The 24,966-nt window shown below is 60.5% G+C and overlaps 1 protein-coding gene across 1 annotated transcript; it reads right to left on the bottom strand.

Moving 5' to 3' along the window:
• Positions 1-24,786, bottom strand: ANK1 (ankyrin 1, erythrocytic; the record flags this gene model as incomplete). Its single annotated transcript, XM_009895409.1, has 41 exons — positions 1-147; positions 513-656; positions 870-1,128; positions 1,761-2,313; positions 3,942-4,088; positions 4,280-4,411; positions 4,994-5,068; positions 5,210-5,294; positions 5,514-5,633; positions 5,720-5,845; positions 6,008-6,236; positions 6,414-6,510; positions 6,697-6,901; positions 7,057-7,268; positions 7,442-7,596; positions 7,987-8,211; positions 8,300-8,397; positions 8,684-8,762; positions 9,051-9,138; positions 10,059-10,082; positions 10,479-10,551; positions 10,758-10,850; positions 10,956-11,054; positions 11,374-11,472; positions 11,914-12,012; positions 12,241-12,438; positions 13,553-13,651; positions 13,741-13,839; positions 14,023-14,220; positions 14,411-14,509; positions 14,763-14,861; positions 15,244-15,342; positions 15,426-15,623; positions 16,048-16,146; positions 16,497-16,595; positions 17,116-17,214; positions 17,353-17,538; positions 17,642-17,740; positions 18,441-18,539; positions 19,619-19,717; positions 24,685-24,786. Coding segments are annotated over 41 exons (5,634 nt in total), but the record flags the coding sequence as incomplete, so codon positions are not given.
• Positions 24,787-24,966: the final 180 nt, after the last annotated feature.

Genomic DNA, 24,966 nt, shown 5'->3' with positions numbered 1-24,966 from the left:
TCAGAGCCCCGCCATGATATCTGCCTGGTACGGGCAAAGCCCCCGGGGCAGGAGCAGCCCTGTGGGTCCGCAGCCTGCCCGGCAGGGTGCCCCGGCTCTGCGGGCGGACTGCGGTAGCTGTAACCCTAGCTGCCGCAGCTCAGCCGGCTGTGGGCGGCGAGAAGGGAGTGGGCAGGTGGGGCGTCCTTTGCGCTCACAGCTGTCAAAGTCACGGGGACTGGACGGAGACAGCACCGCCTGTCCCCAGCCAGGCGCTAAATGGGACAGCCCTGTCCCCCTTCTCCGTCAGCTCCGCATCAACCTCTCTTGCTGGCTGTGGTGGGAGGGCAGTGTGCAGCCCTCTGTCACAGGACAAATGAAGCCCCAGGCAGGAGCCAGGGGCTTGGGGTGCCACGGGAATCGCACGTGAATCAGGGCACACGCACTGCACAGCTGAACAACCACCTCCGAGCATGGCCATGCTGCTGGGACGGCTGTGCATGCCCCGGCTGGGGAAAGGCGTTTGCCCTCACCTTGTACCTGCCGGCTCCACGGGGCTGTGGCAGGATGCCCACCACCCAGCCTGGCCCCCCGACCAGCTCTATTTGTGGCTTCGGCAGGCTGTTGGGCCGGCGGCCAGGGCACATACTCAATAAGGGAGCGGGCAGGGAGGCTGGCTGGGTTATAAAAGGAGAGCAAGGGCTGAGGTATCAAGCACAGCAGGCTATTCTGGGCTGAGAGGCACTCCCAGGCTGCTAGAGGGCAGGAAGCGTGCCAGGAGAGTTGTGCCTCAGCTAGCACCCGGTCTGCCCCTGTGGCAGGCTCAGGAAAGGGCTGTCCATAGCGTCTCTGCCTCCTCCGGGGCCGGGTCCCCCTGCTCTCACCCTCACCTGGCCAAAGCAGCGGCTGTCTGCCTCCTCCTGCCAGCCGCCCATGGGGTGCTGGGGCTGCCAGTCGCTGTCCTCTGCAGAGCTGACCCGCATCAGCTCCACAGCTGGCACCAGGACCTGCTCTTGCTCCTGGCCCTGTGCCCCGGAGGCCGTGGTGTGCATCGGGAGCAGCCTTCGGGTGACCCCCTCCTGCCAGGAGCCCTCTGTCAGGTCCTGTAGGCAGGAGATAAAGGAGCCTTCTGCATTCCAGTCCCTCAGCCTGGGCACCGGAGAGGGACAGGGACAGGGAGAGAGAGACAGAGAGAGACAGGCAGTCAGCTTTGCCATGGAGTGCTGCACCCTGAGCACCAGCCTACCTCCGGCAGGCACACCGGCGCAGCCTGCACCCCACCAGGCGCTGGGCTCCCCAGCTCACGGCGCTGCTGGGCGCCCGGCACAAGCAGCACAAAATGCAGATGCACAAAGGGCACAGGCCTCCTCCCTGCCACGCTCCCTGCCCACCCACAGCCGCGCAGCCCAAGGCAACGCTGCGGAGCATCACTGGGCTCTGCCAGGGACCTCATGGGACTGGTAGCCCTGGGAACGCAGGAGGACACAGCCCAGGCTGAGATGGCTCTGGTATGTACAACCTACATGCAGGGCACGGCTGTCTGCCTGGGTCCCTGCCAAGTGGTCTGCAAGGACCCCCCCAGAGCGTCTCCAGAGGGGTGCGAGGCACGTGGCCCAAGCCACTGCTCTGTCTGCCAGGGATGCCTGGGCTCCAGAGCCGGAAACCAGCAGAGAAGCAAGCAAAGCTGGGAGATCATTGCAGCTGGCCCAGCACAGGGCAATAGCTGGCGAAGCAGTTCTGCTCCCCTCCCACGGCCACCCTGGCACCCCCGGCCGCAGTACCTGTCTGTGCTCTTCTCCGCGACATGGCTAACGGTGGGTGATGCTGTGATCCTGGCTTGCACCTTCTGCTGAACTGAAACAAAAGAGACTTCACTCTCCAGGTCCTGCTCCCCGGTCCCTGGCTGGCGATCACCGGCTGGCATCTTCCCCTCTGGCCTCTGCCCCTCCTCCTGCTCTAGAAGGTCAATCAGGCCATTCATGGCATCTGAGTCCACTGTGTCATCCTCAACCAGGTCCATAGAGCCCATGTGGTCCGGGCCATGAGCATCTGCTAGAAGCTGCCCCGGGAACCGGCCTTCGCTTGTGGCATCCGAGTCCTCGGCCTTGCTGCACTCCAGAGAGGAGTCCTCAGCAGTCACCAGCGAGGGGGTGAGCCCCGAGGACCACACCTGCATGTCGGACATCTCCATCAGGGCGTCCTGCTCAGTGGCAGCCATGGGGATAGCATCCATGATGGCCACCTCATTCCAGTACTGGTCGGCACGCAGCGGGGATGGCAGCGTGTAATGCAGGGAGGCAGGGGACAGCAGCTCATCCTGCAGCGAAGCATAACCTATATGGGCAGACAGAGGCGACATCTCCAGAAGCCATCTCACGCACGCACAAGCACAGCAAGGCAAGAAGGGAAACAGCCTCCAGGAGGGTGCCTGCCCCATGGAGAGCAATGGTCATGCCACAGCCCCAGTGGCCGGGTTGAGCACGGCTGCGCTCACAGCAGCTGCTGCCTTTGCATGGTCCCTGCCGGTGCTGCGATGCCTCCCTTCGAGCCCTGGAGCTGCCCGCTCCCTGCGGGGAGGACTGGCCTGGGGTCCACATGGTGCCCCAACCACACTGCAGGACAGTGCCCTCTTTGCTACCCTGCTCCATCAGGTCCTGGGTCCCTGCCCACAGCCCCCATCCAGTATCAGTGGGCTGACAGTCAGCCTGGAGTGCAAGTGGCCAAGTCTGGCAGGCACCGACTCCCAAAGTCAGCCCCTCTCCGCAGCACAGAGGAGCAGGCTGGAAGTAGTACCATGAGCAGGGAAGGATGGCCCTGGTACGTCATGCAATCCCACGGCCCTGCAAGATGCAGCCAGAGCCCTACAACCCTGTTGGTGTCCCCAGGGCTACAAGCAGTTGTCACGTCCTCCTCACCCAGGGCCACGTTCACAGCCCGGGCACACCAACATGGACTACAGCCAAGCCAGGCACTCCCACCACCCAGATGGCTTCGCTCAGCCTTTTTCAGCTCTGAGCCACTAGCCCCTTTTCTAGCCCGGAGATCAGCAGAGAACCTGTTCTGCTCCCCAGGCAGCCAGGGATCACTAGCCACAGCCACGGCATGGGGGACAGCTGGGACCTCAGTACAGAGAGGGGACCTCTCCCCTGTGCGGGTGCCTGGCCGGGGGCAAGCAGCGAAGGGCCAGCGAGGGAAGGAGCGCAGGCAGTGCAGGAGGCCTGGGATGACCTCCTGCAAGCACGACAGCCATGAGAGGGGTGGTCCCTGATGACATGCTGTTGCTGGAGCAGGACAAGGCTCCGGGAGGGCTCAGCTGAGGTGGAGACAGTGGAGACAGGCAGTGGAGGAAGATGAGAGAAGGAGAGGCCAGGATGAGCTCAGAGAAGAGAGGTGGCAAGAAGTGACCCACAGGTGTGCCCGCACCTGACGGCGCTGGGTGGCATGTTTGAGAGAGCAGAACAAGGGAGAGACAGAGAGGGAGAGAGCGATGAGCCAGAGCTGCTCGGGCAGCGCCACAGTGCAGGACTGCAGCAGCACACAGCCCTGTCCCTGCCCGGTGTGCTGGCACCCCGACGGCACACGCTGCAGCTGGCCCCGGCTGTGTCCCCGCACCCAGGCATGCTCTGCCTGGCGCCGCAGCCGGACAGCCAGGACCCTGTGAGCTCCCCAGCCACCGCGCAGCTCACACAGCCAGAGGCACCTCTCACTGGCACATCGGGATAAGGAATGTGTGTCCACCCCACCTGGAGAGCTTCTGAGAAGGCAGTATGGCAGGGCCAAGCTTCCTGCAGCATAAGCCCCAGTGAAGAGGGGGCTGCGGTGTGTCAGCAGCACCTTGTGCCCACTGAGCTCCCAGCAGGCCACTGGCGCGCCCTGGGCAGGCAAGATTTCAGCCCCAATCTGCCTGCACGGACTCTGCCCCCAGGGCCCTCCTGCAGTCCCTGCCAAAAGCCGGGACTCACCATTCATCTGGGATGGTGAGAGGGAGTAGTCTCTGTCCGTGTAGCGCCAGCTGCCCTTCAGGCTGCGGCTCTGCCGGCCGGAGCCCTCCAGCGTGTTGATAATCTCACTGCGGTCGATGTTCCTCAGCGCTGTGTACAGACTCTCGACTGCAGGGGGAAGACAGTGTCAGCAAAGTGGTCCCTGGGGGACCACAGCCATGCCCCAGACACCCGCCAGGTAGGCAGGTGTGCATGAACTGGTGGTGTAAAGCCAACCAGAGACACCTGAGCATGCACACCCCTCTGCGCAGCCAGCCCTGCCATCTCCATGCCTGTAACAGGGTACCGCAGATACTCACTCTTGACTGTCTTGCCCTCGCGGCTGACCCAGAGGTTGAGTAAGGCTATGCTCTGCTCCAGCAGGGAGTTGGGGTTCTCCACACGTATCCTGTTGATGTCATCCACCCCAAACTGCAGCTCACGAGCCAGCTCTGAGGGAGACACCACATCTCAGCATCACACCCCCCAGTGCCCACCACCAGTTCCCGGGCCAAAAAGGCTCGGGATGTCACGAAGGGTTCGGCCAGACCTGGCACAGAGTCCCCCACGCCACATACACCTGAACATGGCAGAACATGCAGGAGCTGGGACAGAGCAGAGGTTGAAGCACCTCTGCCTAGGCTGGCTGTGACCAGTGTAGCAGTGTCTCACACTCGGGAGAAGTGCGGGTACTGCCGTTGGGTGTGTGGCTGCCACGACAGGGCTGGGCCTCCACGAACAGCAGCAATATGTACAACTGGGAACAAAACCTGAGCCTGGCATGTGTGCGTGTGCATGCGAATGCGCGCACAGCTGTAAGAAGGTTCACTTCAGTGCCACGTACGCTCAGTTTAGCAGGGCCAGCCTGCCGCAGGAGACAGTGCGGGCTGCATGCACACCAACCGCACTGGGGCCCGGCTCCCTGCATGGTGTGACGCATCGTCACTCCACCCCTCAGCACGTTTCCAGCCTTCCTCAGCATCAGCTTTCCGAGGAGTGCTGAGCATCCTCAGAGCTGTCTGCTGTGGACTCACCAGCCCAGCTGAGGCCCAGCTGTTCTGCTATGTCCACCATCTTCTGGTCTGCCTTGTCCGTGCTGCTCAGGGAGCCTGGAGAAGAAGAGGGAGTCACAGTTTCAGCTGCGTGAGGCCCTGCCCCCGGGTGGTGAGGGGAAAGGGGTGCTGGCTGTGGAGGTCTCACGGCCCCGTAGGCACAGCACTGGGCTTGAATGGTCCCGGCAGGCTGCATACCGAAACTGGTCTCGCTTAGGATGCTGTATCGCTCCCGCAGAGACAATGGCGTCAGTGTCCTCCTCCGCTCCTCACTGCCACTTCCCTGTGAGAGTGGGGACAAATCAAAGGGTCACCAGTTTGAAAAGAGTGCAGCAGCTCTGCCCTGGGACCACTGCTTCTCCTGCAGCCCCAGAACGGCATGGCATGGCCGTGAGGAGCAGCTGAGGAAGAAAAGCCGACAGTGAGGGCTGCCTCCTGCACCCAGCAGAGGGACGGGCCCCCTGCTGCCCCCTCCCAGAGGTGCCAGAGACCCAGCACTGACCTTAGTGCAGGGTGGTATGCTGATGTTCAGGTGGCAGAGCACATGCTGGAGGTCCTCGTACTTCATGGCTTTGCGCAAGAAAGACAAGGAGCCACTGGCTTCCCGGCTGCTGTCCCGAACCTGAGCAGTGAGAGCCCGGTTAGGGTGGCCTGGCACAGGGCGGGCAGGGGGCCCGGCCACAGCCCAGCCCTGCACCCTGCCAGTACCTTGATGGGGATGGCGAGACGATTCTCCCGGAAGGACTGGAAGAGGAAGGTGCGGGGCTGAGTGGCTTTCTTGACAGGCACCAGATTCCCTGAGAGCTCAACGTGCAAAGGCATCCCCTCCGCCACCTGGCAGGGAGCAAAAGGCAGGGTCAGTCCCTGTGCAGTGCTGCTTCCCCTGCCCCTGGACATGGACACTCGACTTTCCTCCCCGGGCATCCACTGGTTTGTTTCCCCCTGCTTGGGCAGCCCTCTCCCTGCTGGCCCCCGGGCAAGCTGCTGGGGACTAACCTCAATGTCCCTGCTGCGGGCCACCTCAGTGAAGTTTTCATGCTGCTCTAAAGTCTTGTCAATCTTGTCATCGGTCATGCAGTAGCAGCGCAGCCGGCCTTCCCGTGAATCATTCATCTTGGCAAACACCACGAATTTGGCCATGTAGGGCACGGCCGTCAGCTCCTTGTACAGCATGGTGGCGAAGTGCACGGCCTCGGCGGTGCGCGGGCAGTCGGCCAGCCAGAACCTGTGGGAGGGCTGTGTTGGGGCTCTGCCGGGCAGGGTCCCCGGTGGCACCAGGAGAGCTGCCCCCCGCCGCAATGAGCACAGGGGCAGGAGGGTCCTGCCGGCACAGGCTGCACCCCAAGAGGGCCCGAGGAGCAGCAGACGTCCCCAGATGAGCACATGCTCGCTCAGGTCTCACCTGGCAGACACGTTGGTGGTAAAGTTAGCACACTCGTTTTCATAGACCAGCTTCGTGGTGCCTGTTATGTCTTCCCACTGGGCTTGGTCTGTCCCTCCTGCAGCAGAAAGCAAGGGTGAGCACGCTGCCTTTCCACACACCCGGAGTCTGCATCCCCCAGGCATTTGCTCTCTCCACCGCCATGACCTGTCCTTAGCTCCCAGGAGCTGCATCCCACTGGGGTGGCCTAGCCCGTCCCCAGCGGAGACCACACTCGCTGGCGTGGCAGGGTCGGCAGCCTCACCGATCACACTGCAGAGCAGGCGCAGGCTGGTGGTGTCACCCTCGCCGCTGTCTCTGGGATTGTCCTTCCAGGATGGTGGCAGTGGGATGCGGAGGCCGATGGGGCGGTGGAACTTCCTCCGACGTGGCTCCACCGTGACAATGGGGCTGAAGGTCGCCTGGTTCCCCAGCAGCTTAGTCACCAACTCGTCTGGCACGGGCTGCGCCTGCGGGCAGCACAACCATGGGCACCAGGGCCGGTTTCCCCCACACTGGGGCACAGCCTGGACCTGCTGCCCACCCCTGCCTGCCCTGTAGACCTACTGCCCACCGCTGCCAGCAGGAGCTGAGCTGGGCCCGGGCCAGGCTCTGCGGGGCTCACCTGCAGGGCCAGCCTCACTCGCTTGGTGACAGCGGCGTCCGGGAAGGTGGCCTGTACCATGGGCACCAGTGTGCTTTTCAAACACCCTCCCTCAGGGCCAATCAGATCACAGTCCTGGCAAACCCGGGACATGACCACGAAGTAGAGAGGGAAGTCGGTGGTGATGATGCGGCAGACTCTCTTCTTCTCCAGCTCCTCCAGGCTCTCTAGCTCTGGAAGGGCAGTACGGCCATCAGCGCTCACACACCAAGCCCGCGGCTGTCACCCACCACCCCCTCCGAGCAGCACCAACCACGCTCAGCCCCGTCCCACCACCCAGGGCAGCCACAGCCCTGCCCGTGGGGAGCCACAGGGTGCTGAGCCCCCGCCTGCCTGGCACACTCACCCTCATCCATGCCGTTAAGCAGTTGGTCCATGTAGCTCTCCTCAAAGCGGTTGCGGTGCTCCTTCCATACAGAGCCATTTTCACTGCGCAACACCACCAGCTCGCGGTCTCCACGCCCATACGAGGCAAAATGTGGGATTTCCACAATGACGGGGCTGCAGACAGCAGAGGAAGGGTGCTTGCACCCACGTGCTGCTGCGGGGACACGCAGGCAGCATGGTGGCCCTGTGTAGAGCACCTGCCCATGCTGTACAGCCACCAGAGGAGGAAGGCAGGACTGCTTACACCCCTTTCTCTGGGACACGGGGCTCTGTGCCCACCAGGACCATGTTGGTCAGGGCTTTTCCTATCACAGCACGGCCACTGCTCCATTATGCTGCAATGACCCACCCCAGAAACATGCTGTGCCCGGCCAGAGGCAGGACGTCTCCTGCACCAGAAGCAGGGACGGGCAGAGGTCTTGAGACAGCGGGCAGAGACTCCAGAGGAGCCCAGACCTGAGGGACAGCCATGGTTCTGGCAGCCCCATTCCCAGCTGAGCTCACCTGAGGAACTGGGCGCCGGCAGGCCCCAGGGCAATGATCCGGCTGGCCAGACCCTCCTCCTCAGCCAGCGGTGGGGGTGCAGGCAGCTTTTGGGGCTTCACCAGGCGGCAGGTGATGCGGGTCGGTGCTGCGCAGGCACGGGGTGGGATGACCACGCGCAGTCCATGGTGCCGGCTGCCTCGCATGGAACCGCCACGGGCGTCCACCATGAAGCTGACCAAGAACCTAGAGCAGGCAGAGGCATGGGCAGGTGGGCACCTTGCAGCTGGCTCACGCGTAGAGCGTGCACATGCCACATGGGCTGGGCACTTACCCTGTGTGCACAGGGCTGGCTACTGGGCTGATGTTATCCGATGTCTCCGTGGCAGGGCTGCTGGGGATCAGGGAGTCCTCGTCAAACTCCTTGGAGGCCTGTGTAAGGCAGGGAAGAGACACCGTGGACACAGTGTCCTATCTGGGGGTGCTGAGCCTGCCCACCCCTCCAGTCTCACAACCCTCCCTGGGCAGCCCCATACCACCAAGTCCATCCCCACAACCCACCCCACGTTTTGGCTCTGTGGTGATGAGGGGGGCTCCCCCCAGCAGGGGATGCCTCCGGGGCCCATGGCAGGCTGTGTCTCATGCTCACCTCCTGCGGGGACACCGAGGGTGCATGCAGCAGGCTGACTTGCTCAGCTTCTGTCTCCACAGGTCCTACCTGCTCAGTCTCCTCCGCTCTGGTCACCACAGTCTCAGGTGGGACGCAGGGGACCTGCAGGACCGCTGGAGACTCCACCCTGGCAGGAGAGGACAGTGACAGCCGCTGAAGTGGCAGGGCTGGCCCCCTCAGTCCCCGGCCACCCCCAGGGAGTCCTGGGACCTCTGGACGAAGGCAAACTTGGCAGTGGACCCATGTCCCGGTACAGGAACAACACCAACTATCTTTGCCTGCCATGCCAGCCAGCGGGGGCTCAGGAATCCACTCCTTGCCCAGAGCTGTCCCTGCCTGGCTGGCACCCCAGCCCAGCACCAGGCTGGCCCCGTGCCCCGTACCCGCTCCCTCCCCTCCATCCAATGCCTCTTACGTTTGCTCCAATGTCGTTGTGGTCACAAACTCCAGCATCTCCCTCTTGCCCTCCTGGTCCCTGGGCTTTGGTGCGACCAGCTCCTCCTCTGAAACCGAGATCTGGCTCAGCACACAGAGAGGCAGAAGGACAAGGGAGCAGAGATGGCCAGATCTTGCCCTCTCCCCTCCTCAGGGCTGGAGCCAGGCCCCACCTCTGCCCCCACTGCTGACCACACACACTCGTCTCCGGGTCTCAGCCAGCGACGGGGCGGCTGTGCCCTCTGCCACATGGGGTCTGCTGGCAGTGGCAAGGCCGGTGCTGCCGGTCAGTGGGATGGGAGCTGGGACAGCTGTCAGGAGTGTCGGCTGCTAGCCGACCCCTTTCCCACCGCACCAAGCACAGAGCAGAGCCTGCCGGGGACACCCTGCCGGGGACACCCTGCTGTCAGATGCTGAGGACAGGGCTGCAGACAGGGGAAGAATGTCCGAACGCTGCCGAGTGCATCTGTGCACCCTTCCTTGGAGGCACGAGCCCAACCAGCGCTGCCTGCTGGCCCAATTAACACCTGCTAAGGGGGTCACCAGGGTTCGGCTCTCGCCAATGCCCTAAGTGGGGGGGTCCACCACCTGCCACAGCAGGCAGAGAACCCCAGTGATGGGGCGAGGACTGCAGCAGCACGGAGACCCTCGAGCAGTCAGGTTCATCCCTGCCCTGGCCAGGATGGCACAGGGCGGTTGTGGTGGGGCACCAGTTTGTCATAGAACCGGGCTCTTCCGCCCAGTGGGGACAGGGCTGGGGGCCGACAGGGAGCTGGAGCTCCCCCACAACACGGGGACGGCCCCGTTCATGCAGTCACACACCACAGCAAGCAGCACGGACACAGATGGGCAGGGCGGGATGGCAGGGCCTGCGCTGCATGGCAGCAGCCCAGCTGCAAGGCTCAGCAGATGGATGTGGCGTGCGGATGGTTAGTGGCCATGGGGTGAAATGGGCCATTGAGCTGGGGCAGGGGGACACATTTCATACCCATTACTGTGACATGAGCAGTGCCTGCAAAGTAAGAAGAGGCAAAGGTGAGGTCTTGGTGGGAGTGAGCAGGAACAGACCAGCTGCAGCCGGGCTGGGAGCTGGAACCACCCCGTGGGGCAGAGCACGGTGGGGGGCTCTGCGTGCCCGAGGGCTCTCTGCACGCTGTCCCTGGGGCACGGGACCATGCAGAGGTTCAGGTATATCCCTCCTCCACAGCACAGGGAAGCACCGGAGCCAGGAGGTGCCACCCCAGGAGTCTGGTGGGGTCCCCTTGACCTCTCTGCAAGCCCACCCTGGGGGCACCGAGCCCCCCACCCCAGCTGGCAGGAGCACCAGTGCCCACCCCCGGGGCTGCTGCCTGCTGCTCTGGCCCAGCTGGCAGCTCTGGGACAGTGCGACCCAGCTCTGGCGCCTCACCTTCATCCTCCGACACGTCCAGAATCTCATCTACAGTCTCTGGGAAGCTCATGCGGTGCTTGTCACCCACTGACTGCGGGAGCAGAGCAGAGTCAGAGGAAGCCAGCCCTTCGCTGTGCAGCCCCCCGCAGCCCCCTCCTCACGCCAGGGCTCGGCTGCACCCGGGCAGCCCCTGCCACGAGCAATGCCGCCGCTGCTGCGCTCAGCGGACCTTCGCCCAGCTGCTCCCGGCCCCAGCCCTCCTCCACAGGGTCCTGGTCCCCATCCCCAGGGGCTCACCGGGATGTCGGTTTCCTCTGTGACGATCTTGAGCACGTCTGTGACGGAAATGTAGCCAAGCCGCTTTGCGATGGCCAGGGGAGTGGTGCCGTTCTGTGCAGGGAGGAAGGACTGGGTCAGCAGCAGCCATGGAGGAAGCTGGAGCAGGCGCCCGAGCTTGCCATGGGGCGAGGAGGTGTGGGCGAGCGCCATACTCACTGTGCTGATCTCGTTGGGAGAGGCACCATGCTTCAGCAGCAGTGTCACCACATCCGTGTGTCCCTGCTGAGCCGCTTGGTGCAGAGGGGTGTAGCCCAGCTGCGGGGGAGAACGGAGAGTGCTGCCATCAGTTCTGGGAGTCTGCTGCCCCAGAAATGCCCCCAGGCCTCACACCGTGCTTCATGCCTGGAGCACGAGGGCAGTTCCCTCCTTCCCAGGGTAAGCAAAGGGCTCTGCAGGACCCAGCACTTGCCCAGGGCTGTAGCTACATATGGGCTTCCAGCCATGGAGACAGGAGGGCTCGGAGCAACGTGAGGGGAGGAAAGGGGAAGCAGGGAGGGAGGCTAAGCCTTCCGCAGCAACCTGCATGCTGTTGCTCAGGGCAGAAGGGTCCTCGGAGCACAGGACGTCTCCATACCTTAGTCTTGGCATTGACGTCAGCCTGGTGCTGGAGCAAAAACTTCACCAGCTTGATGTTCCCATAGTGGCTGGCCACATGCAGCGGGGTGTAGCCCATCTGAAAGAGGAGATCAAGTCTCAGCATGCCCTCAGCGGTGCTTCCCCCCCTTCTGGTGTGGGTATGTTCATGCCATGGGCAAGCCTGCATAGATGAACGATGGGGCATGTGTGGGTGCTGCCTGAGAGCCCAGGACCAGTGCAGAGGGCACACTGCAGACCACACCATGTTGTGCCCAAGGGTACAGGGATGACCTGTGGGAGCAGGCAAGACTCATCCCTCCAGGGAGGTGTGGGGAAGAGGAGGAAGAGTCCCCAAGACACAGACAAGATGGTTTGTAAGAGGGGAAACTCTTGCACAAAGAAAAAGAAAAGCACTGTTCCTCCTGGAGTAGGTCTTCCTGGACCTGGTCCTACTTCCTGGACCTTCCTACTTCCTTCCTGGAGTAGGTAGTTCCCCTACGTGTTTTTCACCACAGCCATGGTCAATGCGCTACTTTACCCTGGTTGTTGCATCCACTGTGACTCCGTGTTTCACCAGAACATCAGCAACCAGCACATGCCCCTCTTGGGCCACGAGATGGAGAGGAGTCAGGCCACTCTGCAAACAGAGGAGGTTTCAGCACAGCGGCAATGCCATCACCGCAGCTCTACCAGCAGAGACCCTAAGTCAGGTCTCCAACTTGGCAAACTGACCAGCACCGCGCTGTTGGTCGCCGCACTGCTGCCAGAACGCGGGGAGGCGCTAGGGCCTGGACTGCCACCCCGTCTGCTACTCCCTGCTGGAGCGCTCACTTCCAGCCTGGAAGGATTCACCGGGACAACTTACCTTATTGCCCAGGTCGCCGTTGGCTTGTTTGGAGAAAAGCAGTGCCACCATGTCTGCGTGCCCCTCCTGGGACGCCAGGTGTAGGGGGGTGACTCCCTGCACAGACTCTGCGTTCGCAGAAGCCCCGTACTGCAGCAAGCTGCTGGCCACCTCCATCTGGTTCTGCTTGGCAGCAATGTGCAGGGGGGTGTACCCGTTCTGCAGGGAGAGAGGCTTGTTGCAGTGCTCAGCCCTGCCGAGCACACCAGCAGGGACAGAAGGTGCCCCTTTGCCTCGCCAGGCCGGTCCTGCCCTTCACAGTCGCCTTCAGAGCTCAGGGATGCAGGCTCACACCCGAACCCTCTCCCTGACAGCAACTAGCCCCCAGGCTGAGGCCAAATCCCACTCCTCCAGCCGAGACTGGGGTTTCAAAGACCACCCGCTTCAGGTTCGACTGGTATCAGCTGTCCTGGAGTTCTCCACAAGTTAATTTCTACAGCAGTACTCAGCCACCCAGAGCTGTGAGAGCCCAGGGGAGACAGACTCCTCCGAGAATGTGTCTGGCTGAGGTGTGGAGCAAAACTCGCAATAAGTGAGATTAGTATTCATGCAGAGACTGCAGGGCCCTGAGCACTGCCTTTGTTGCTGCGCTGCAGGAGCAAAGCAGCTGGCAGACACCCTCTGCCCGGCGTGACGCGCGGGCTGTCAGTGACGCAGACACACTGGGGATTGGTGCCGGCACCGGCTGCTCCCGATGCCTGCGCAGCGAGTGTGCCGGCAGCCCGCGCATGGGGAGAGGGGACAGCCAGGTGGGGAGGGCCACCAGCGGCCACCAGCAGCCACCTCTCCGTGAGGAGGGTGCAGCTTCTGCAAACAACATGGGAAACAAAGCTGCTGGTCTATGCTCTGGGAGGATGTTCCCCACGCTCAGGCAGAGTGGGGCGACTCTCACGAGCTCGTGGGTTTTCTGACTCACTGCTTCCCAGCAGCGTGCAAACATTCGTGTGTGGTTTCCCAAACTGCCAGACCGCAGCACTGCTCAGCAGCTCTTGCCATGGAAACACATCCCCAAGCAACAGCCACAACGCTGCCAGCATGGGCCATCCCTGGCACAGCCTGTCTGCTGGGACAGGATGATGGCCCGGCATCCCTGCCTGCCCCACGTGCTGGCACAAAGGACAGGTAGGTGTCAGCAGCCGGCATGGAGAGCAGCTGGTGGCGATCCATCCCTTGTACACTCCCCGAGTGTCAGGGCTGAGGGCCAATGCTGGCCCCAGGCTGGCACGCACTGGACACGTCCCCACACCCCCAGGGACACCCAGTCCAGCCTTACCCAGGCTGAGCTGTGCGGGGAGCTCCCCTTGGGAAGCAGCAGCTTGACGATCTCCAGGTTGTTGTGGTGCACCGCCACGTGCAGCGGGGTCAGGCCATTCTGGGGAGGGGGAGAGGGCACAGACAGGTGAGACAGAGCCTCTCCCCATACCACACCGCTCCTCCCACTGCCACAGGAGCAGCACTCACCTTCCCCGCTGCATTGGGGTGAGCATCGCGCGCCAGCAGCAACTCCGCCACATCCACCTTCCCGTACTTGGCTGCAACGTGGAGAGGGGTAAATCCTTTCTGAGGAGAAAGGCAGCCCATCACAGGGTGCACAGGGATGAGGAGCAGAGCACAGGCGCAGGTGGGGACGCTGTGGCACAGGAGGAGGCTGCCCCTCCTGTGACAGGGACACTGAGCCACCAGCCTGCCTGGCCTTGGCCCAGACGGGTCGTGCCTTCAGTGGCAGTGGCCACGGCAGCCTACCTTGGTCATGCAGGTCTGTGAGGCCCCCTTCTCCAGCAGCGCCAGGGCCGTGTCCACATGCCCTTCTCTGGCAGTGATGTGCAGGGGCGTGTGACCCGCTGTTGTGGCCAGGTTGGGGTTGGCATTGTTCTCCAGCAGGAGTCTGACCATGCCAGTGTGGCCGATGCGTGAAGCACAGTGCAGAGGAGTCTGGTCATCCTGTGAGGGAGGCAGATAAGCTGTTTTGGCAGACCTGGACCAGTCCCTTGCTTGCCACGCCAAAGGGACCTCAGCTGTGCTCCTGCTGTTGCACAGCCCCTGGCAGGACAGCCTCTGGGCCAGCGAGAGTGAAGAAACCAGCACTGGCTGTTCCCAGAGCTGGACTATCGCACAGGTTCTCTGTACTTACCTTGGCCTTGGCGTTGGCTTTGGCTTTGTTCTGCAGCAGGTACTTTGCCACATCCATGTGCCCGGCTCTGGCTGCCATGTGTAGGGGCGTCTCCACTTTCTGCACCAAGGACAGGATAAAGCGGTGAGGCCATAGGAGGGGATATGCTTTCCTGCAGCCGTTCCTCTGGTCTGAGCACAGAGAGCAGTGCCCACAACCTTTCCTGGTCCCTACCAGTTCCTCCTGCCAGCACAAAGCGGAGGGCACTAGGGATTGCTCAGGAGAGCAGAGAGCGCAGGACTCAGGCAATCCCCACCTCCTGCTGGACCCCACCATGCTGAGTTCCCACAGCCCCGGCCAGGGTGGGACTCACCACATTGGACACATTCGGAGAGGCTCCACGCTGCAGCAGGGTCTTGACGATGGGCAGATGCCCCATGAAGGCGGCCACATGAAGGGGGGTCAGGCCGGACTGCGGAGAGAAAAGGGCCAGGAAGCAAGATGGGGGCTGATGGCCTCACCAACATCTCTTCCTGCTCCCTCCTCCCCCTCCCCAGGGCACACTCCAGCAGAGGCAAACTCTGGGTCCCCAGCCTGTCCCCAGCACCCCGGCAGGAGAGCTGAGGGGAACGTGGAGAGCTGCTGCCTCCCTTGCAGTCCCCCGGCCCTGCAAGGATCAGGCTGTGGGGAGATGCTGCCAGGCTCAACAGGTCCTGAGCTGCACAAAGCTCTCAGCCACAATGAAGAAGGTGCCTGAGGACCAGCAGAGGCACCGGGGCCATCATCCCCTGCAGCACTGCTGGCTCCCCACAGGCAGCAGCAGGAGACCCGGGGATGGGCTGCAGCCCACCTACCTCTGTGACAGCGTCGATGGAGGCACCCGTCTTCAGCAGCAGCTCCATCACCCGGATGTGATTCTTCTTGCAGGCGATATGGAGGGGTGTGAAGCCATTCTGCAGACAGACAAATGAGCAGTCATTTGTGAGAACACTCTCCCTCTGCCCCGCCACAGCCCTGCCTGCCCCTCCTCACTCACCAGGGCTCGGGAGTTGGGCTTGGCCCCCTTCTCCACCAGCAGCTTGGCCACCCGGTGGTGCCCGCAGTGCGCGGCTACGTGCAGCGGCGTTAGGTGGTCCAGGGTGATGTCGTCAATCTCGGCGCTGTACTGCAGGAGCAGGCGCACGCAGTCCAGGTGGTCGCCCTGCGCTGCCATGTGGATCGGCGACAAGCCATTCTGCGACCGCAGAGGGGGGGCTCAGGGCTGAACCAGGAGAGGGACGTGGCATCCCACCCAGCCCCTGCCTCGCTCCCCTGGCCACAGCTCCGGGGCAGAAGAGACGGCATGCTCCCCAGAGTGTTACCAGAGAGGAGCCCCGAAATCCCTCGCCGAGGCTTACAGCTGAGCAGAGGGCAGGGCCTGAAGAGCTGCTGCCATGGGGCAGGCTGTCCCCAGGCCATCCCCTCTCAGGGCTGGTCCCCTTGAAGCATGCAGCCCTCAAGCAAAGGGCTCCATCTGGGGCTAAGGAGGGGGTCAGGAAGCTCCTTTGCCCTTGGTAGACCAAAAACTCAGCCCCAGCCCAGCCACGGGTGGCGTCCAGCAACTGTGCACAGCCCTGGGACCCGGCCCCAAGCACAACCCCACAGAGTCCCATGGGTACCTTGGTTTTGGCTTGAATGGGAGCCCCGTGGTCCAGCAGGATCTCTGCAATTCGCACATGTCCATTGCGAGCTGCACAGTGGAGAGGGGTCAGCTCATCCTGGGGAGACAGAAGGGTTCAAGGGCTCATCATGGGCAAGGAAGGGCAGAGGTCCCCTCAGGTAGGAGAGTAACAGGGACTCTGGACTTTTTTCTTGCAAAATAAGGCAAAACTGACCCTGCCCTCAGCCCCCAGGGCTCACCCACTGTAGCCATGCAGCCTCCCCTCACCTCTACATGCACCAGCGAAAAACCCGGTCCACCCCCTTAGCGCACCAGGCACCTTCCCTCACGCACCCAGCAAGGTGTTCACAGCACTGGGCAGAGCAGCACAGCAGTGCTCCCTGGATGCAAGGAGCTTGGGGAGAGAGCTGACACATGTACCTGTGGGTGATTCAGAAGAGGTCTCACCTTGGTCCTTGTCTCTATCTGGGCCCCGCGGTCCAGCAGCAGCCGTACCATGATGATGTTGCCCCGGCGGGAGGCTATGTGCAGGGGAGTGATCCCATTCTGACAGAAGGAACGGCAGTCTGTTAGAGGGAGCAACCCCTTCTCTTTCCCCTGCGGGGCTGCAAGGAGCCACGAGGTGAACAAAGGGCAGAGGAGAGCTAAATCCCTGCCCAGGGATGGTGCAGGGGAGCAGCTTGTTTCACAGGGCTGGGAGAGAGGGTGCAGCTAAATGCTGTGGACAGAAGCTGCACAGAGCTCGCAGGAAAGCACCAGGTCACAGATTTGGCTGCACCCATGGGACTGGAAGAGGCACGCCAACTGAACTGCAGGGGTTTTATAGCCCTGCAGCGACAGCACCGGCTTTCCCTCAGCCTGGACACAAGTTCTCAAGAGCTTCCAGGGATGCCTGGCTGCATCCAGCAGAGGGAAGACATCGTAGAAAATGCCCACACTGGCTATTAATGGCAACTCCCCAGACATGCATCGGTGTGCTATCTTCTGCAAGGCTCCTACATGGAAAGGAGGCACAGCATCCTCCTCTGGTGCTGCAGTCCCAGCAGCCTTCCCACTTGGCGCTCACCTGGGGTGTGAAGTTGACACTGGCTCCACGGTTCAACAGTAATTGGGCCACACTGAGATTCTCGTAGTGGGCTGCAATGTGCAAGGGGGTAAATCCAGTCTAGGAGAAAGAAGGAGGGATCAGGCCAGCCAGACACATGCTCCCTGCTGAAAGGATGGATAAATACAGCATACCAAGCTGCTGTTCTCCCTGGGGACGTGGGAAAGCTCCCAGAGACAGGATGAGAAAGCCACACACCTTGGAGAGGACATCAGCATTGGGGTCATTCTGCAGCAGCACGGCAGCTGTGCGAGTGTCATCATTGCGGGCTGCAATGTGCAGGGCAGGCAGGCGGACCTTACCCTTTGTCCCATAGTTGATAAGGTGAGCAACCACGTTCTCGTGCCCTTGTTGCAGAGCCACAGCTAGTGGCGTGAAGCCATCCTGCCAAGGAGAGGCAGGTGAGAGGGCGAGAGCCAAGGAGCCATGGCATATCCAACAGCAGCCCCAACAAGCAGGGCCCTGGGGTCCCCCCCAAGGATCTCACCTCTGTGGCTACATTCTGGTTGGCTCCATTTTCCAGCAAGAACTTGACAACTTCCAGGTGGTTTTCCTGCGCTGCCATGTAGAGGGGTGTGAAGCCTTTCTGCAGATACAAGGCCATGCAGATCAACACAACTCTGAGTTTCTCTGGCTCCTTGCAGACCCGCGCCCCGTCAACACCCACACCCCCAGCTCACTGAACTGGGGCAAAAGCAGACACAGTGTGGGAGGGAAAAGGGAAAAAAAAATGGAAGCGGTGGAGCAATCACAGAGAGCTGGAGCCCAAGGCTCCCCACATCCAGAAAGAACCATGAGAATGCTTCACAACAACAGTCAACCCAGGAGACACTGCCTTCCACTCACTGCCACTACCCTCCCTTGCTTCAGGGACATTACTCCCATCAGGCAAAGGAGGTTGCAGCCCCACCAGGCCCAAGAAAGAGAGAACAAAGGAGGCAGAGTGTGCAGCGCTGCAGGGGTTGCTGGAGACCTCATGGCTGCGCCAGGGAGGCATCGTCCACAAGTCCTCTCAGGCTGAGTTCACCGTGTTTGTGCGTGCTGCCATGGACTCCCTCAGCAGAGAGACTGTGCTGGTCTCCCAATATCCCTTGAGGCTCCCTCCCCACCACTCGCACGCGTGTCTTTGTTCAGGAGTCTGGCAGAGCAGTCCTTGCCCCTGAACAGGACTAGAGAGAAACTGTAAAGGGCTGCTGAAGTGCCCATGCTGGGCACAGCTCCCACCATGAGGACACGACCATCGTGCATGCTGGATGCCTTTCCCATCCCAGCCCAGGCCACTCTACCTGTGACTGCGCATTGACGTTGGCCCCATAGTTCACCAGTTCCCGGACCACGTCCTGTTGTCCAGCCAGGGCAGCGATGTGCAGGGCTGTGTTTCCCTTCTGAAAGACACCACAGGGCAGCGCTCAGGAGCTGGAGCAGCCCAGAATGGAGGAAAGTTGGGCCTGACATGTGCTAACACACGTGCAAAGAGAGCAGCTGGCCGGGGAAGCCTGTGCGGCCGCGCAGCCCTCGCGCCGTGCCCCATCCCTGCTACAGGGCCGGCAGCTACCCTTCACGTTTGCTGGCCAGGGAAGAGAGTGATTTCATCTTTCCCTTGAAGTTACTGGCAGGAAGAGCTGTATGCGTTGTCAGGCTCTGTGTATCTCCAGAGAGATGGGGGGGGAGGACGGGGGAGCTGAGCTGGCAGTCTGCAAGCAAAACTGCAGTGTGTGCCCCGGTAGCCAAGGCATCCCAGCAGAGCTGAGGGATGATAAGCAGGCTGGAAAATGCAGACGCAGGCTCTTCTGACTGGTGCCTTTGGGCGGTGTGGCAGAACGCCAGACTCCGCTCCGCGCCCTGAGTGCTGCCGGAGCACTGGGAGGTGGGGAGCCAGACCCCCTCCTGCTCTCACAGCCCTTCAGACGGTGCTGGAGGCTGCTCGTTTGTCAGCCCTGCTTGCTTGCGCGTTGTCTCTCTTGTCACCGAGCAAGAACCGCACCCCACCATGGTGATGCAAGGAGAGAATGATATGTTCGGAGCAGCAGAGCTCTCCGGGCTGGCGACGATGGTACCGAGGCCATCTCAGGTTGTGGCACGCAGGGGCTGCCCCGGGGCAGCAAGGGCTGACCCGAGCTGGCAGCCAGTGCCGGGAGGAGATGTGAGTGAAGACAGCACTAGCACATGTTGTGGCTTCTGTTACTCCCCTCCTGAGCTCACAGTGGCCACCGTGGTCCCCACAGGGCAGAGGCACAGGAGAAAACGAACCTCCCACCCACCTGGAGGAGCCCAGCACAGCTTGGACTGGGCTGAAATCAGAACTTAGTCCCCAGGCCCCATCCCAGCACCACCGCCACCAGCACAGCCTCTCCAGGGGCTGAGAGCAAACAGTGTGATTCACTGCTCAGCAACACTGGTATGCCTGCCAGTAACAGCAGGGTGCGGAGCTGTGACTAACATGACCAGGCTCCCTTGTCCTCACCTTGGTCGTTGTCTCCAAAACGATCTCCTTGTGCAGCAGCTCCACCACCATTTTCACGTGGCCCTCCTTGGAGGCCAGGTGCAAGGCGTTCAGCCCATTCTGGAGGGAGAAAAGATGGGAGAGGGGCATTAGTGACCTGCTGGGGCTGGGGCTCTCCGGGAAACCCCGTGCTCTGGGCTCCTGAGCAGACACAAGGGTGGGCACTCGTCCCATGCTGGAGAAAGTGTTGGTCAGTGGGAGCAGGAGCCCTCGCCTTGCCCTCGAGCCCTGTAGTGGCATCAGCAATGTCAGCCATGCTTAGCTCCATGCTGCCAGAGCGACTGCGAGCTGCTGGATGCTGAGCTGCTGAATAATGCTGGAGGTTTCTCCATGAGCAAAACACACAGCCCCTGTAGACAGTTTCCTACGGATGGGTGGCACTACAGCTCAGGATGTGTGTGTTTGGCGCCACAGGCACTGTTTTAGTCCTCCCTGCTCATAGCACATCCCTGATGTGAACTCCTGCCTTTGCTCAGGTGACTTTCCTTGGGGTGTCCTTCTCTGCGGTCGCCTGCCCGCAGTTGGGCTTTTCAAACCTAAAGCACAGAACTGAGCTTTGTGGATGGCCCAGAGCAAGGATGCACCAGAGCTGCTGTGTAAGTGTGCATACAAACACTAAACCTGAACATTTACACAGACAGAAGTGGCCACCAACTCCAATGTGCCCCATCCCGCAGCCCGTGCTCAGCAGAAGGTCGGCTTTGCTCCCTCGGAGTTCAGCTGCAGCAAAGGGCACAGAGAAAGTGTTGGCTGTGGCACTGCTGAGCTGTACCAGCTCCAGGAAGCTCCCAAACAACTGAAGTGCCTTCTCAGGAACATCTCTGCGTGTGCCCCAGTTTAGCTCATCTTTTTCCTGCAGATGGAACCTGCGCACCAGAGCAAAGGTCGGCCCGGAGCCCTTTTAGCATCCCTGGGCTGTCAGAAGGAGGCACTGCTAAGACAGCTTCTGCTCCGTTATTTCTGACACGCTCTTGCACTTCCCAAATGTGAACAAAAGGGCTGGGATATTTGCTGGCAAAGAGGTTAAATACTTGCACGCAATTTCACATGTCACTTTTTCCCCGTAAGGCAAACTTCCCTTGTCCCTCACTTCTCCCAGGTGGATGCCCTGTGTTTACTCACCCCTACGCAATGCCATCACGTGGCAGAGCCACCAGCTCCCTGGGAGCACACAGTCCTGCCCAAGTACTCCACCTCCCAACCATCTGTTTCAGCTCCTGTAGAGTACTGGAAGGTCACTTCACAGAATTGCTTCATCCCCACCTGAATATAGGTAACGGAGCAGAAAGTGCCCAGGAAGGCTCCAGTTCCAGCCCTCAACACTCTGGTTAAACTTAGAACGGCTTCAAGAATGTTATCATACTGGAAAAAAGTTTTTCCCTCTCTCTCACTCGAAGCACCAGCTATCCAGGATCGTAGTCAAAGAGTCACAGATTCTTCTGCTCAACTCTGACTACAGCACAAAGAGCAAAAACCTAAAGATCCACAGGCTTCCTCAGCACACCAACTCCAACGTCCCCTAGACCCTCAAGCACAAAAGACCTGCTTCCAAGGGAAACGAAGTGGAAATGCTGCAACACCCACAGAACGGAGCCACCGAAAGGAGACGCTCCCAACCAGGCCTGGCTAAGCTGAGACCATCGCCTCGGTCAAGACCGGCTTCTTTGTCTAAGACACACCTACACAACCCCATACAGATGGTCACTGATACCTTACCTTCGTGAGCTCCCAAGCTGGACATGTAGCCACAGATACATGCTTTTTCTCGGTTACACTCACACAACAAACTCCTGGAGTGCAAGATCACAGATGCTCGGTTGCTCTCCTCAGCACATATGCCCTCTTACACAAGGGCTTCATAAATAACCTTTGGAATGCTGAAAACCTGTGAGGAATCATTATTCTCTGGCCTTGCAGCAATAAGCAAAATGTTTGCAGAAGATCGTTTCCCAGCGGCCCATCGATATTTCTGCTCCAGGAACAATACAGGCTGTTTTGCGCATTGGCTTTGGCTTGACAGCTCCTCTGACCCAAAACCGCCACAGGATGTGCTTAATTTGAAAGCTGCTGTTCCCCTCACCAAGTCCTGCAAACACTTCCCAGAAATCCCAGTCACTGGCTGTCAATGCAACAAACGCGGCCCTACAGAAAACTACAAAAGGCAGGAGTTTGTGCGTAGCCTGTACCGAAGCAGACTAAGTCCATCTCCCGGCACCCGTGTGCTAGCGCAGCGCTGGTGCCTGCTGGCGAGGGTCCTGGCAGCAAGGCGCGCTCACCCTCAGTCCTCCCGCTCCTCATGGATGAGATGGGAACATGCAGGAATTCAAAACACGGGAGAGGTGGATGACGAAGACGCTGATGCGGATGGCAGCAATGGAGGGGATGAAATTGGCGGGATGAAGATCAGATGGCATGTCAAGGTCTCTGCACTTGAGTAAGAATACAGGGCCTGTGGGATAGGTCTGACCACATATATCCCTCTTTATTCTATACAGGACATGTGAGGTTGGACCTTTCCCACAGGTCTGATATTCCTCAGAAGGAAACCCCAAAGTGCCATCTAACCTCAGGGAGATGGCAGGAACCAGCGCAAAGATGTCACCAAAAGAAGTGCCTCATACTGTCGTAGCCACGTGCTCCTGATCAAGGTGTTGAATCCCCTCACCAGCACCAGAAATCTGGCTGAAAACAGGACTTGCAGCCAGTCAGTGGAGACAGCTGATGACTGACCATCTCTCTGGATGAGGAAGAAGTTCAAAGCCATCATCTTTAGCTGGTGGCTGGGTCTCCCTGTTTTAATTCTTTGCGGAGCCCTCTCCAGAACCACATATTCCTCTGCACTAGCGTGGTACAGGAGCGGTGGACGTAGAAATCCTCCCTCTGCTTTTAGGCTTGGCATCGGAAATGAATGAACATTTGCGGCATGCTCCGTCTGTGGAGTCTCCCATCTCAGAAGGCATGGGCCAGCGGGGCCAAACACAGCCCTTACCAGCTCTTGCCCCTCTCCTCCAGACACCCACAGAAACTGCCAGGAGGGAATTCTCTGAGCCGCTTGTGGACAGGCAAAGTAAGGTGATTTTCCCTGCCAGGCTCTGCTCCAGCCTCTGCACACACAGGGCACACAGGAATGTGCCACACACAGCAGCATCCCCAGTCCTTCCTGGAGAGGACAGTGGCACAGAGGCCAGCAGCAGGATCTCCCTGCTCCTTCTGACTTGCTTTCCCAGAGGTCTGTAACGGAGCAGTGAGTGCATTAAACACTTACTTGTCTCATTTGCAGCTAAGCATTTGGAAGCAAGAGCAGCGTGACTGCTTACAGCCACTGGCCCGCTGCTATGGCTCAATTACAGGGGCTTCTGCTCCCCCAAGAGAGACTATGGAAGCAGTTGGGCTTAACGACTGGGCCAAATTCTGAAATGAAGCACAGCAACTTGGAAGATCCTGCCAGGGGCAAACACGTGATCTGCCCAGTGCCAAGTGCAAGCCAAATCCTGCAGCCCAGTGCTAAGAGCATGTTGCACGGCCTCTCCTTGTTTCAAACCATGTACATCTCCAAAATAGTTATGGGGTCAGAGCCTCTAACCCACCAACAGGACCCCATGGGAAAGCTCATCTTCAAAGGACTCTGAAACTGAAAATTTTCTACCTCTTCTCCCTACAAGACCCCTCTGATCTAAGTCCCATATGTCCCCATACAGCCCCAGGATAGAAGTGTTCGAGAGTATCTGGATGCTTATTATGAACAAAATGAGCAACTCCTGAGCTTTCCCCAAACCCCATCTAGTGTCCCGGAGAGGAGAAGGCAAGCTGCAGTGTGCCCCAGGGGTCTGCAGATGCCCAACGTCCCTGCACCGTACCATCAGTCAGAAAAGAAGTGGAGACGGTGACATTTCCTGGGGGACCCGTCTGCAGGAAGCGCACTGGCCACTGCAGCGCACGAATCAGTAGGTCTGAGCTACGTTTGGTTTGGGGACTTGATACTGAACCAGGTGAACAGGCATCTGTGTTACCCGCCGAGCCAGCCTCCCCAGCATCACTGCTGCTCTGGAACGCAGCCGACAGTGCAGTCCCTGTCCCCCCTGCTCAGCCCAAGCCCCCGAGTCCCTCCCGACAGCACCCACACCGACTCAGGCTCCGCACTTGCATTTGGCAGCTACACAGATACAAAATGTTCTGTCGATTATGTGCAAGCAATTCCTCTGTGCCTGCAGCTCTCTTTTCCTGGGGCAGACCTGTCTCTGCTCCCGGCTAGGAGGGGCTCCACCAGCCCAACACCTCCCAGGCCACCGAGAATGGAATTTTGCAAATGTCCCCTGATTGTGTTAAACCGCAGCTTCTGGGAACCTCAAAGCCTGAGCATTGCAGGCAAGGGGAATATCCTCAAGAATGATTCCCGCGACAGCCCAGCTACTGTGCTACACTCCTCACAACTTCATATCTGCTCTGCCCTCTGATAAGCAGCTGGGCCCCTTCCAGCTGTCCCAGTTGCTTGCCACCCCGGAGCAGCCTCAGATCTCCCTCTCTGCTTACCGGTCACTGCCCCTTGCTACGCTCCAGCCAGTACTGCCAGGCTCCCCGGATCGTTACAGCCATTGCTGCCCTCCCTGCCCCAAAGGCAACTGGTCCAGATCTGCCTCCTGGTCAGCCGTTTTCCTCCCCAGCGTAGGACCTGTTCCCACCCAGCTCAGCTGTGGAAGCCTCCCCAGCAAGGGATGGCTCTCACGCTGCCCTGCGCAGCCTCTCCCCTCAGCTCAGTTCTGGTTGTGGGCTCCTGTGCCGCTGCCCCTGACAGCGGGGACGAGGGGCTGCCTGGGGCCTGGCAGGGGGTGGCGCAGGTCAGAGCAGGACGGGGTCTGCCAGGACACTCAGCTCTGTACCCCAGGGGATCCCCCATCGCGCTGGCAGTCACAGCTCCATGCTCTGCCAGCGTGGTGCGCACCCAGCCCTCAGCGGGGCACCCAGCCACCACGCGGCACATCTTCACCTGAACTAGAGGTGGTACCAGAAGCCCCGTGGGTTTCACCTACCTGGTTACAGGTGTTAATATCTACCCCATTCCTGAGGTGATCCAAGGCTTTGTCCAGATTCCCGGATCTTGCAGCTCTCAAGAAACTGGTTGCAGCATCGGCCTTGGGGGAAAAAAGAAAAAGTATGAGACTCAGAGTCCTCCTGTTCTCCCCCATCACCGGCACAGGGCCAGTTCTTCGCTCAGTTACAGAGAACGTGACTACAGAGACCAGGCAGGTCAAGGTGGGAACTGCTGGGACAGACTGAGGTGCCTCAAATCAGACAGGAAGAAGCAGGCTGGG

Source organism: Charadrius vociferus, unplaced genomic scaffold (genome assembly GCF_000708025.1).
Source record: "Charadrius vociferus isolate BGI_N301 unplaced genomic scaffold, ASM70802v2 scaffold661, whole genome shotgun sequence".
Lineage (NCBI taxonomy): Eukaryota > Metazoa > Chordata > Aves > Charadriiformes > Charadriidae > Charadrius > Charadrius vociferus.
This window is presented reverse-complemented; position numbering and strand designations above follow the sequence as displayed.